The sequence below is a fragment of the Furipterus horrens genome, unplaced genomic scaffold (genome assembly GCF_987537825.1).
Source record: "Furipterus horrens unplaced genomic scaffold, mFurHor1.1.pri manual_scaffold_6, whole genome shotgun sequence".
NCBI classification, from domain to species: domain Eukaryota; kingdom Metazoa; phylum Chordata; class Mammalia; order Chiroptera; family Furipteridae; genus Furipterus; species Furipterus horrens.
Window position 1 is genome coordinate 72,156,055 of NW_028327176.1, and position 14,587 is coordinate 72,170,641.

At 44.7% G+C, this 14,587-nt stretch overlaps 1 protein-coding gene across 1 annotated transcript in view; it reads right to left on the minus strand.

The window, feature by feature from the left end:
• Positions 1-12,279: 12,279 nt before the first annotated feature.
• Positions 12,280-14,587, minus strand: part of CNGA3 (cyclic nucleotide gated channel subunit alpha 3) — a 50,801-nt gene continuing 48,493 nt past the window's right edge. Inside the window, exon 11 of the mRNA XM_090280758.1 lies at positions 12,280-14,327. Coding sequence (XP_090136884.1) covers positions 12,928-14,327 — 1,400 coding nt within the window. The 3' untranslated portion in view covers positions 12,280-12,927. The remainder of the gene's footprint in view (positions 14,328-14,587) is intronic.

The following is a 14,587-nucleotide window of genomic DNA, read 5'->3' on the forward strand; positions in this document are numbered from 1 at the left end:
ACAATTGGGGTTGTCTTTTTTCCCTAGAGAATCAATGTTACAAATGGGGACAAATTTTCCAGGGAGCCTACAGATTTCTATTTAACTGATATTATAACAATGTTTCTATTAGAAAATAAAATCAAAATTGTATCAGGATAGCAACGATCTTTCTCTTCAAGACAATTAGGCTTTCTCCCCTCCCTCCATCCCTGCCCTGCCCATCACGCATGTTATAAGGAAGATAGGCATTTCCAGACTGGTGATGCAGAAGTGCCATCAGGGGTGTGATTCTGGGCAATGTGGAAAAAAGGTTGGCCTGGTAGGGGGCAGGGGCAGGGGCAGGGGCAGGGGCAGGTGCAGGGTAGAGAGGATGAACAAGAGATGGGCGCTCCCTCCGAAGCCTCTCCTCCTTTCTTCTTACCCTTCTGTGGATTTTTGCCTTTTACTTCCCCAAGGTGGACCTTGATCTAAGGGTAACTCTTCTAGGGAGCTTTCAGTTGAAAATGGTATTAATTTTAAATGTATTTGACCTGAATTATTAGGTGGCTTGTAGGAGACAAAATTAATTACAAGGACAGAACTCTGTATTCCACAGTATTTGTCTAACTTAAAATATAGAAATAAAAAGAACTATTGCCCCAAAAGAATTTTTATTTTTTATTTTTTTCCCTTTTTTTTAAATGTTTTTTATTGATTATATTGTTAAAAGCGTTCCAATTTTCTCCCCCTTGTTCCCCTCCACCCAGCACCCCCCTCCCCCAGCAATCCCCCCCAAGTCCATACCCCTGGTTCATAAAAATTAACTATCCCCCCCCTCTCAAATATTAGGACCCTTTGTAATCTTGTAAAGGACAATGGGCGAAGGTCTCAAGCTCCTCTAGCTGCTTCAAGCTGGACATGGTCGTCGTCCTACCTACCCTTGGGTCCAGAAAACCCTAATAAGAGTGGGGGTGTGGAGGGGAGGGTGGCCTTCCCACATGGGGAAGGATCGTGCAGACTCCAGGTCAGTTGGCTGTCTCCGGTCAACGGCGTGCTTGGTTTAACAGGCTGGTGTCCTTGTTGTGTTCTGGAGGCAACAGATTTGGCGAAAAGGGTTAAAAGACATCATTCAACCCATAACTACTAGATGACAAAAGGCAGGGATTAATTTTTCAATGTTCCATATTAGGAAAAAAAAAAAAAGGGCTTCTTTGTAAGAAGGTGCGCTAGGCACATCTCACCTGTCCAAAACCCTTTTGCCCATTATACTTAGTTTGGGCTGAGGTAAATAGTTTAGGTTTTCCCCCCTCTCAGACCTCTGGGCTTTTTCTGTCCAAGCCATTAGGATAGAAAAGAGAAACCCGTTTAAAAGTGAAGCCCACAGACCACCCCATTCTTCCCCAACCCAGCCATTTAGTTCAGCCAAACCGTTGAGTCTCAGGAGGCAGCGCTGCAGAGAGGAGCCCCAAAAGAATTTTTAAAAGCCACATTAATTTCTGAAATTAGAATCAATTTCAGTGGTTCTTAATCAGCCCCCTGGAGGGCACTGGGAAGTGTGGGGAAAGGGCACTGGTTTGTCAAGGTAACTGCAGGTGCTAATGGCATTTATAGGGGTGGGGCACAGGTATGATGCTTCCACTACCAAGTTAGGAGGGGCTGCCCTGCCCCAGACAACAACTGCAAAACCCACGTCATTGATAACTTGGAGCCAACCTCTTACAATTCCTGTTTCCTTCCATGATGAACATGTTTTCAATGCTCTTGGGAAACATTGAGTCCATTTTAATTGCCAGGGCAATTTTACTCAAAGGACCAGTGGCCACCAGAGTTACCTACAAAACACCAGGGCCACAATTCTCCTCTTTCCTCCTGATAGGACCAAAGGAGAGCAGGGCAGAAGAATCCTTGGAAACTGCCTACCTGCATGCCTGTGTCCCTGCCCCAGGTGCAGAGATGCAATAGCCATGATGTCACCCCATTGGCAGTGACATTAATCCACCACAGTGGTCCCAGAGCACTGAATGCAGTATTCTTAGCCAACAAAACATCTGGAAGCATGGTGGCACTGTACCATTTGCTCATGTAACTTCTGCAAATTCAACTGATTTTGGAGTCAACTGAGAGGGAGGAAAGGAGGGAAGCAATCTGAACAGTGGGGGAGGCTCTGCACATCCTTCCACTGCTGAGGGAAGCTGGGGTCCCAAGAGCATCTCAGAGTGAAAGCAGTTCACTGCAATGACATTCAACATGCCAGGACCAGGTAAACAGTATTTTTAGTTAATGGGTTTTTTAATTTCTCAATATTAACTGTAACAAACAAAAAGCCATTCTTTAAAACTAGATGAAGCCATTATCAAACACAAAATAAAAATTTTGAATTGTTAGTCATAGTAACTCAGAATCACTAAGATACACTGATTTGTTATGAAATACACATACATGCTTTTGTGGAAATAAATTTTCTGACATTTTTTAAAGTATATTTTATTGATGATGTTGTTACAGTAGTCCCAATTTTATCTCCTTTTCTCCCCTCTGCCCAGTACCGCCCTTCCCTCAGCAATCCCACCCCTTAGTTCTTGCCCACGAGTCATGCATATAAGTTCTTTGGCTTCACCCTTTCCTATATTATTCTTAACTTTCCCCTGTCTATTTTGTACCAACCAGTTATGCTTCTTAATCCCTGCACCATCTCCCAATTTCTCTCCCTTCCTCCTCCCAGCTGATAACCCTCCAAATGATCCCTGTACCTATGGTCCTGTTCCTACCTGGTTTGCTTAGTTGGATTTTGTTTTTACTTTTTAGATTCAGTTGTTGATAGTTGTGAATTTGTTGTCATTTCAGTGTTCATAGTTTTGATCTTCTTTTTCTTAAATAAGTCCCTTTGACATTTCATACAATAATGGCTTGGTGATAATGAACTCTAGTAGCTTTACCTTGTCTGGGAAGCACTTCATCTGCCCTTCCATTCTAAATAATAGCTTTGCTGGATAGAGTAATCTTGGTTGTAGGTCCTTGCTTTTCATCACGTTGAATACTGCTTGCCAGTCCCTTCTTGCCTGCTAAGTTTCTTTTGAGAAATCAGCTGATAGTCTTATAGACACCCTTTTGTAGGTAACTCTCTGCTTCTCTCTTGCTGTTTTAAGATTCTCTCTTTACCTTTAACCGTTGGCATTTTAATTATGATGTGTCTTGGTGTGGTCCTCTTTGGGTCTAGCTTGTTTGGGACTCTGTGCTTCCTGGACTTGTATGTCTGTTTCCTTCACCAAATTTGGGAAGTTTCCCTTCATTATTTTTTCACATAAGCTTTCAATTTCTGGCTCGTCCTCTTCTCTTTCTGGCACCCCTATAATTTGGATGTTGGCACTTTTAAAGTTGTCCCAGAGGTTCCTAAGCCTCTCCTCATTTTTTTCAATTCTTGTTTCCTCGTTCTGTACCGGTTGACTGTGTTTTTCTTCCTTATGTTCCAAATCATTGATTTGAACCCCGGTTTCCTTCCCTTCACCATTGGTTTTGTGTGGATTTTCCTTTGTTTCACTTAGCATAGCCTTCACTTCTTCCCTTATGCGTTTGCTGTACTCAAACATATCTGTCAAGCCTGTGAGCATCTTTATCACCAGTGTTTTGAATTCTGCATCTGTTAGGTTGGCTATCTCCTCATCTCTTAGGTCTCCCACTATAACCTTGATCCATTTCCCCTTTTGGGCTATACTTCTCTGTCTCCTCATCTTGACAGGCTCCTGTGTTTGTTTGTTTCTGTGTCTTAGGTAGTGCTGTCACTCCTGTTACATTGTAAGGGGCGGAGCCTTAGGTGTTCATCATACAGGGTGACCTGTTTCACCGCGTTGTGGCACTGTGTGTGGTGTAGGGGTCAGAGAGGAAACAATGCCGCTTGCTCAACCCTTGCCCCTTTTCCAGGCACTTCTCCTGCTTCTGTATGGGACTCACACCTCTCTAGGTGTTATCCATGCCATGGTTCCCAGAGTGGGTGGGTCTGCGGACATTCTAGGACCATGGGGGCCTTTTAAACAAGTGAACTCTGTTGAGAGACCAGCAGTCTTTTTCTCCACCCTAACCCCACTGGTTTTCACAGTCAGAAGCAATGAGGCTTTATTTTCCCTGGCGCTGGGACCGTGATCTGCTCGGTCTGGTCTGATGCTGGGAGTGCTCCCCAGGTGTCCCTTCCGACTTTTTAAAATGTGTAAGTGCATTTTCTGCTGGCCTGCCACTGCCACCACCACACCACGTCCTCTCCGCCCTGGCTCCATCCCTCTTACCTGTCTAGATGTGTATTTCTTTTTTATATCTTTGTTTGTTGGACTTCCATGCAGCTTGATTTTCTGGAACTTCTGGTTGTCTCTGGTTTTGTGGTAGTTGTATTCCTTCTTAGTTGTGGAGGGAGACCCAGCATGTCTGTCTAGGCCTCTATCTTGGCCGGAAGTCCTAAAATTTTTTAAACTTTCCATTTTTTTCAAACATTTTATTTTGTTTTTTTATTACAATTTACTGATTTTGCTATTACAGTTGTCCCAATTTTTTCCCCTTCACCCCCCTCCACCCAGAATCCCCCATTCCCTCAGGCAATCCCCACACCATTGTTCATGTCCATGGATCGTGCATGTAAGTTCTTTGGCTACTCCATTTCCTACATTGTACTTTACATCCGCATGACTATTCTGTAACTACCTGTTTGTACTTCCTAACCCCCTCACCTCTTCATCCATTCCCCCACCTCTCTCCCATCTGACAACCATCAAAACGCTCTCTGTATTCATGATACTGTCTCTATTCTTGTTTGTTTTTTAGATTCAATTGTTGGTAGATATATATCTATTGCCATTTTATTGTTCATAGTTTTGATCTTCTTTTTATTTTCTTTTTTTAAAGATTTTATTTATTTATTTTTTCAGAGAGAGGGGAAGGAAGGGAAAAAGAAAGGAAAAGATACATCAATTGGTAGCCTCTTGTACACCCCAACTAGGGAACCTCATCCACAACCCAGGCATGCGCCCTGACTAGGAATCGAACCTGTGACCTTTTGGTTCGCAGGCCAGCACTCAATCCACTGAGCCACATGAACCAGATCTAATCTTCTTTTTTCTTAAATAAGTCACTTTAACATTTCATATAATAATGGTTTCGTGATGATGAACTACTTTAGTTTTTTCTTATCTGGGAAGATCTTTATCTACCCTTTGATTCTAACTGATATCTTTGCTGGGTAGAGCAACATTAGCTGTAGGTCTCTGCTTTTCAAGACTCTGAATATTTCTTCTCAATCCCTTCTAGCTTGCGAAGTTTCTTTTGAGAAATCAGCTGACAGTCTTATGGGAATTCTCCTGTAGGTATCTGCTTTTCTCTTACTACTCTTTAAGATTCTCTCTTTATCTTTAAACTTTGGCATTTTAATTATGATGTGTCTTAGAGTGGGCCTCTTTCCATCCATCTTGTTTGGGACTCTCTGTGCTTCCTGGACTTGAATGTCTACTTCCTTTACCAAATTAGGGAAGTTTTCTTTCATTATATTTTCAAGTAAATTTTCAATTTCTTGCTCTTCCTCTTCTCCTTCTGGCATCCCTATGATATAAGTGATAGACCTCTAGAAGTTGTCCATTTTTTTGGATTCTTTTTTCTTCTTGTTGCTCTGATTGGTTGTTTTTTGCTTCCTTGTGTTCCAAATCATTGATTTGATTTTTGGCTTCATCTACTCTACTGTTGTTTTCCTGTAAATTGTTCTTTATTTCAATTCGTGTATCCTTCGTTTCTGACTGGATTTTTTTATGCTGTTGTGGTCCTCACTAAGTTCCTTGAGCACCCTTATAATCAGTGTTTTGACCACTGTATCTGATAGATTGCTTATCTCCATTTTGTTTAGTTCTTTTTCTGAACTTTTGATCTGTTCTTTCATTTGAGCCATGTTTCTTTGTCTCCTCATTTTGGCAGCTTCCCTGTGTTTGTTTGTATGTATTAGGCAAGGCTTCTATGAGTCCCTGCCTAGGTGTCCTGTAGGGTCCAGTGGCACAGCCTCCCCTATCACCCAAGCTGGGTACTCGAGATTCACCCTTCATGTGGACTGAGTATACACTTCTCTTGTAGTTGAGCCTTGGTTGCAGTTGGCAGGTGTGGGCAACCACTCCTCGTGGTTTAAGGAACTGTAGCCCTGGCCTGAGCATGACAAGCTGCCAGCTTTCTGGCCACACTTGCCTCTAAGTCTCAACATAAGGCTGTGTGTGGAACATGACTGACGACCACTCAGAGGGTTACCATGGGAATTGGATCAAAGGATGCTCATTATGCTCATTATGCTTTAGAACTTGCTCTGCTTTCCTTATCAGTAATGTAACATAAACAATCTCTAGCAAGGAGTGTATGAAATCTTGCATCTGGTCAAAATGTTTTATGAACCCTAACACAGACTGGTCACTGTGACCCCTGTACTGGTATGTGTAATCTGTTACTGTCAAACGCCTAATGGCTATTGACTATTTATGAATTTTAGCCTTGTATCTCTCATATGTATCCTCCTCAATAAAAGACATGAGGGATGAAGGTTTGGCTACTGGTCTCCACTAGAGAGGCAGTCACCTTCCTTCCCCCAGACATAACAAAGTGTCCTGGGTAAAAGTTTGTTCCACCACGGTCACAAAGCCTCTGCTGGACAGAACAACTTTCAACCGAGCCTAGGGTGTGTGTGGCACCTCCGCCATAGGCAGGTAAATCGGAAGGATCTACCCAGGCCAGTCAGCTGCAAGGACTGGCTGTGACCATTGACCATCAACCTCCACCCTCCGTGGAGGTTCAGCTGTACATGTCCACCAGGTGCGCAGGCTCTGGCATTTCCCAGATGGTGGCAGCAAAGTCAGCACCCACCTGTGTTCTGCCTGGGGCCACCCTACATGAGCTATGTAGCAATCTGAGATGGCTGCTACTTGTACTGGGCTTGGAGACTCCCAGGTGAAGCCAAGCTGTGAATCTAGGCTGGCTGCTGCTAGTGCTGGGTCTGGGGCCACTTAGCAAGTGGTACAGAGACTGAAGACTTACTGAGGCTGGCTCTTGATTGTTTGATAGGATTTAGGAAGTTGTAAATCATGAGCCAAGACCAGCCATTTATATGGAAAACTCACAGTTAACAGCTTGGGTGGGCCCATAATTTGGGTGGGATGGAGTCTCAGGGGATCTCCAGGGTAGGGCAAACGTGTTAATCAAATTGATGGAGTCTCAGATATGGTCCCAGCCTGCCAGCTCTTTGGCTGTGTGAGGGGAAGGTTCAGCAAAGGGACAATGGCCTCTGCCTGCCTCTCTGTCTGGGAGAAAACTATCCCCCAGCTCTTTCCTTGATGCCAGGTACTTCAGTTCTTCCCTGTATGCCACTGGTGCCTTCTAAGCTGTTACCCAGATGCTGAAGTTCTGAGGGAGTGAGCCTGAGTAAGTTCGTATGTGGGTTCTTTAAGAGAAACTGTTTGGGACTCCTGCAGTTTCTTCAACTGACTCAATCCCCACTGGTATTGCAGCAGAAGTTATAAGGACTTATCTTCCTGGCACTGAAACCCTGTTCTTGAGGGCCTGGTGTGGGGCTGGCACTCTTTCCTTCCAATATAGCCCCTCGAAATTTTTATCCATACACATGGATGTGGACCAGTCCATTCTGTGTCTGCTCCCCACCTACCAGTCTGGATGGATGTGGTTTCTTTAATTCTGTAGTTGTCAAACTTCCATTCAACTCAGTTTCTGATGGTTCTGAGTGATGGTTCTATATTTTAGTTGTAATTGTGATGTAGTTGTGAGAGAAGGTGAACTGTGTTGCCTACACCGCCATTTTAACTGGAAGTCCTCTCAATGCTTTTTCAGAGGGACCATTTGGGGCAACCATATGTGACAGCCCTGAGCAGAGGCACTAAAAACAAGCCGACTCTTTCCTCTGGTCCCTGCCAGAGTGAACATCCTGCTCCCCTGAAGGGCCTACTGGCTCCACTGGACCTAACAAACAGTTCTAGACTGAAAGCAGAGGGCAATGCAAGAGATTTCCTGGGGTGGTTTTGACAACACTTGATTTTCCTCTTATCTGGCCCTTACACAAGGGTTGATCCTGCTTCCTTGGAATGTTTAGTCAGCATAAAATAGGCTTGGAATAAACAATGCACAGGAAAGAAAATTCAACTGACTAATACACAAATGGAGGAATATTAAAATCACTTGTAAACAAATAAATACAAATAAAACTACACTGCCAATCAAGTCCAAAGTCCTCCTCTCTGTCCTTGCTTTTCTAGAACTCTCTACCAGGAAGATTGAAAGGAAGGGAGAGTAGAAAGGAACTTTCTTTTTCCTGTTTGCCTGCTGTCCTGGTTATATAGTCCTAGCCACAACAGAAGATCATGACAGTGGCAGTAAGTTCCAGACTTCTTTGGGGACTTTTTTTGGGGGACTGATAGGACCAATCGCACCATGCAGTGACCCTCTTCAGATCATGTTCAAAGTCCCACCTTTGCCAAACTCTTCTGAGTTCCTAAATTACCAGTAACAGCCAGCAGGCGCCCTTCCTCAAAGGCCCAAGGTCCAGCTCTGAGTTGCTACCCTTCCAGTACCCCTTTCCTCTGTTCCCTCAGCCCAAGGGGAAGTTGCTGCTCATGAAGTTGCTCCCTCCAGATAACCTCAGTGCTCTGATTCTGCCCTTTCAGCCCTTTAACTCCCATACAATTCATTCCTTCTATTAAATTCTCTATGGTGAAATACCTAACATACTATATATTTGTCCCAATTTGTTCTTAGATTCTGATATTTAGGTTATTTCATGTTTTTTTTCTATTAAAAGCAATGTTGCAGTAAACATTTGTACCCATCCCTGGATATACAGAGGTGAGAGCTTTTTTATGACGTGGAGCCAGAAGAAGGCTTTCCTGGACAAAATCCCTCCCTGCACTTCAGGGAAGCATTTTTATTCTCCATTTTGTTCATTGCAGTTTGCATCTCACTTTTCCTTCATTTGGGGTATTACTAATGTCCACGCGACCAGAAGAAAGGAGCTGCCTTGGTTTCCATTTGATAAAATGATGACAGAAGGGTCTGGGATGACCAGAGTTGTCCTGATAAAGCTATTCTAGGTTCCTGGCCCTGTTTGACTTTGAGAGCTGGGAGCATCAGACCTCTGAGGGCCAATGCTTTTGGGGGGATGGAGCAGGCTTCCTGCTTGATAAATCAGTTGAGTTACAAATATTTTCAGACATTCTTTATACTTGTTACTGCCAAGATACCCGTTGTCCAGCTGTGCATGGTTCCTTGAGGTCTAAGAGCTTTGGGACTTGATAAGCTTGAAGCACTGGAATCTTTGCCAGGATGTGTTCCACAAACAAAGCTCCAGCCGCTCCTCTGAGGTCCTACCACCTCTCACCTCGCCAGGGTTCTGCCAGGGTACATGCACCAGTCCATATCCACTTCCTTCCTTTCCTGTCTTGGGGACTCTCTATCCTGAGGTGCACACACACACACTTCCATGAGAAGCTATCTCCCAGCCTGAGTTCTGATGGTGGCCTCCAGGGGCAGCCATGGTGGCCGGGAGGCCACAGACCCTGTCTGAGCTTCTGAGTCAGTGAATAGGAGTCCTGACAACAACCTGATACTCAACTTCTAAACTATCTTGGCAGTTGGAGCCTAACCAGCTGAAAATAATGTTTATTCACAATAACTCTGTGAGGTGGGCAGTATAATCCATACTTTTCAGGTGAAAAGGGCGAGGCCTAAATATAAAATAACTTGCTCAAGTGTCAAGGTTGTGACTTGAACAAGAGTAGGCTTGACTTCCCACTCTCTAACTTACTACTGAAACTCCTTGGGTATAAGCAGTGGAAAAGCTGGGAATGTGCTTTCCCAGGACTCTTCCAGCTTCCCGTCCTTTCATGCATGCCTTCCCAAACTGCCTGAACACCTGTGACAACCCTGAATGAAGGATACCGGCAAATTGAGCAACCCCCGGGATACACTTCATACATATTTGAATGCTTTGACTTCTTCACTCTGACAAACGCCACAGCTTTGGTTGCATTTTCTCACCTGCTCCTGGCTGTGTGCATGCTGTTGCATGAAGTGAGCTGTCCCCCGCTCACGGGCACCTATTTTTTCTGTGGTAGCCAGGGCACGGCCCTAGATACATGCCTCAGGACTGTATCTTCCCTTAAGACAAAATATGAAGAAGGAGTCATTCCATGTTTTTATTTATTTATTTTTATTTTTTTAAATATTTTATTTATTTTTAGAGAGAGGGAAACGGAAGGAGAAAGAGAGAGAGAGAAACATCAATGTGTGGTTGCCTCTCGCACGCCCCCAACCGGGGATCTGGCCTGCAATCCAGGCATGTGCCCTGACTGGGAACTAAACTGGTGACCCTTTGGTTCACAGGCCAGCACCCAGTCTGCTGAGCCACACCAGTGAGGGCTCATTCCATGTTTTTAAATTCAGATCTTTATTTTTCCTGTGCAGATATAAATGTAGGCATAATTAATAGTTAAAGCTTTTAAAATATATGCATTTGAGAATATATTGCTAGTTGCTGATGATATGAGCTTTGATCATAACTTCTTTTAATAACCCTTTTAAGTTCATTTAAAAAATTAAAATGGTCAAATGAGTCAGAATAAAAACCAGAAGAGACCCATAATCATCCAAAATACATACTTGAAGACCAGCACCTTTCATATGACCTATGTAAGAAACAAAGACATAGTGACTCCCAAACCAGTAGAAAATCATTAGTAACACAGGGCAAATGTAATTAGAGGGTCTTAAGGGACATCCTGAAGGGGGAAAGATAGTCATCACCAGACAAAGGGAAAATGGGAGAAAGTAGTTGATAGTAGTAACATATTTACAAATCACAATAGGGGTATTTAGATAATCGGGTTAGATTGTAACTCCGGAGTAACCAGTAATGGAGAAAAAGGGGAGAAGGAGAGGGGAGGGGGAGCTAACCACATTACTATAAAACCAGTTTTCTTCGTCTACCTGGGGCGCACATTCTCCTGGCTGAGGGTGCACCCGACTCTGCAGACTCGTGAATAAATGCCTCGCTTTGTTGCTCAAGTCCTGTGTCCCAGTTTTTATTGTGAGCGTTTCTCACACCAGTGTTAGGGCCCAGTTATATGGCATATGGATTATAACATCAGAACAGAAACTTCAAACTTGCCAAAGCAAAATGGGGCATTTTGTCTGAGAAGAAGAGAGGAAAGAGGAGAACGAGAGATATTGAGGACAGAGGGACAGCCTGCCCATATAGCTTGTCCGCATTAGGAATGTAGCCCCTCTTGGGGTAATTTACAATGCATATTTAAGCAAAGGATTGTTCATTAAGATTATAATTTGCAACTGTAGAACTTAAATATATAAATATCTTATAAAAATGTTAATAGAATTTTACTTACTGGATTTTTAAAAAAGCTACATTCTGCACTCTGTATCCTTTTTGCTAGCTGAGAGCTTTACCTCAAGATATAATTCCAAGGGAGGGTGAGGCTTCCTTGGGGGTGAAGGGGCAGTTTGCAAAGACAGGGCCTAAGGATCTCATCTTCTTAAAGTCTCAGTTGTCGGCTTTGGTTGAGAACCACATTCCAAATCCCAACCTGAAAGACTCTCTCCTAAACATAATTCCTCCTCCATCCAGGACAGGCCTCCCCAGATTCCCCACTCAAGGACAGAGAAACTGTCTTTGAATCCCTGTGGCAAGTTAGAAGGAGAGGCCTGTCAGAACATGGAGGCAGCTAGAATGCACACCTGGACTTTTGGTATATGCTAATCAACCTGGCCCTGGACTTAGCCATTCCCAAAGAATATGCTGATGGATTTAGCAGTTCCCAAAAGATGTGTTGATGGACTGAAACCATTCTCAGGGGAAATGGTAATGAACCTAGCCCAATATGTTAACTAACCTGGTGTGCGAGAGAGAGTGTGTGTGTGTGTGTGTGTGTGTGTGTGGTGGTGGGGAATTCAGATGTAAATGATCTACTAAATATGTTGATAAGCAAACTCACCCTCACCAAAATGTGTGGTTGACAAGTATAAAACAGGTGTCTGCAGAAGTGCAGGTGGGACTCCTATGGCCCCCTGAGGAGGACCGGGAGTCCCCATTCCCCAGTCCCCATACCCTTTCTCCCAATTCCCTTTGCTCCTGCAGGCCCTTGAGTTGGTATGGGAGCTGCCTCTCCCTTCCCACTTTCCCCCTTTTTCCCTCAATAAACCCATTGCCTAATCTCACAGTGGTCTCCTGGTGATCTCTCAGAGCAAGGCTGCCCTGACAAGGTCTTATTCCTCAACTGAGGTGCTCTGTTCCATGAAACAGATTCCCGTTTCACAGGGACTGCATGGCAGGGTGTCTGGATTTGGATCACAGACTTGAAGTAACGTCAGATGGGATGATCTTGCTTCATGCTGTGCTTGTCACAGCACCAACAAAGGCAGGGGTTTCCAGGGTCCCAAAGACCCCATGAGGAGATACCAGATTCAGAAATCGGCCTCAAACTGCCTTGCATGAGGTTGATTTGAGTTAGTTCCTGCATTGTATTTTCAGCCTCTGTTACATCTCCCTTATGGCAGGTGATGGAGGGTGGTGCCAGAGGGGAAGGGGGAAGGGGAACGAAACCACCTTCCAGTTATAACAAAAGGAAGATCAGAAGTCTAAAAATTCCTTATGGATAAAAAATAAGAGTTCAGTTCCCACACTTTTATGTGCTTGGACTGGGAACACCTTGCACTTTACAGAGTTCTGCCCCGTGCGGTGTTCCATGTGGACCTCATAATAAGCTACAACTTGACAAGTCCCATTTTCTAGATGAGGAAACCGAGGCTCTCTGCCAAGGCCTCACAGCTTGCAAAGGGCAAAGAGAGCTGGAATGCAGCCCTGCACTGTCCTCTTCCTTGCTAGCTATGAAGTATCACACTGACACTTCCGGCTCTGGGAAGCAGAAGACAGACCTCTGCTTTTCATTGTTGTTTGGTTTCTGGTCCTAGAGCTTCCCCATCAGGCAGAGGGCTGCTCCCACAGAACTTCATCTGGCTTTCTAGCTGGCTGAGGCGCTGCTTCACTTTCATCTGGCTGGCACTGTACTCAGCCAGGAGCCGTGCAAACCTGGTCTGTAGGGTGTCCACGGAGGACTCTAGGTGCTCTACCTTCTCCTCGATGTCCTTGGGGTGTGCCCCAGCACTGGCCAGGTCCTCATCGATCAGGTTGTCCTTCATCAGGATCTGCCGTCCTTTCTCCTCCAGGGCTTTCTTCGCATCAGGGTATTCAGTGAGCACCTCCATCAGGTCATCCTTGGAAAGGCAGAACAGGTCTGAGTATCCAATGCTCCGGATGTTGGCCGTCCTGCGGTTCCCTGTCTTGCTCCCCTTGATATTTAAGATGCTGATCTCCCCAAAGTAACTCCCATCACTGAGGACCACAAACTGGGTGATCCCATCATCAGCCACCACTGCCAGCTTGCCCTCCTTGATGATGTACATCTCCCTCCCAATGTCCCCCTTCTTGCAGATGTAGTCCCCCGGACTGAATACTGTGGGCCGCAACTTCAGCACAATCTCCACCAGGAGCCCTGCCTCACAGTCCTGGAAGATGCGGACCTTCTTCAGTGTGTCTAGATGCACATTGATGGCGATCTCAGCCTTCAGCTTGTCCGGAAGGCTCTTGAGCACCTCCTTCTCATCCACTGTCTTCCGGTTGGCCCACAGGTAGTCAAACCACTGGATGATGCGTGTCTCCAAGTCCTTGGTCACCTTGCGGAACTGCATGTACTGCTTGATAGAGTCAATCTTGGCCTGGAACTCAGTCCGTGAGGCGTTCATGTTTGAGATCATGGAACCCACATTGCCCACAATGGTGGCAAAAATCAGGACACCCACCAGGAAGTCTATGACTACAAAGAGAAACTCCTCATCTTTCACAGGGGGTGGGGTCTCACCAATGGTGGTCAGGGTCAAAGTGGACCAGTAGAGACTGTAAATGTACTTCCTGGAGAGGCGCCCATACTCTGGGTTTGAGATGTTTGGGTAGACCCAGGAATCTGTCCCAAAGCCAATGAACTTGGAAATGGCAAAGTAGATGCAGGCATTCCAGTGGATGATGACGAGGATGTACAAAACCAAGTTCCCGATCCTGAACACATTGGGGTAGTTGGTCCTCATCTCCGTGCGATCAAAGAATTCAAAGAGCCGGGGAAACTTCAGTAGGCGGTTGAACCTCAGTTCTGGGCAGTTTATGCCCAGCTTAAAATAAGCCAGGTCTGTGGGGACCAGGGACAACATGTCCAGCTTGAAGTACAAGGTTTTTGTGTAATGCTGCCACAGCTTCTTGGTATCCTTGACCATCAAGCCTTGCTCAAGGAAGCCTAAAGAAGGAGATGAAGTCACCTGGGCATCAAAGAGGCTGGGGTTTTTTACCATGGCCCACAGAGAGATATTTCACAATGTGACCATAGGAAATGTAGTTATACACAAATAATAGAAACCACTTTAAAAACCATACTTACCGTTACTACAGGAAGTGCACTCTGATATTTACTAGTCTATAATGTTCTAATCCATTTGATTCCATTAAAAATATAGATCAATTGGGTCCATTTGAATGTGGGTTGGATATTAGAGATAG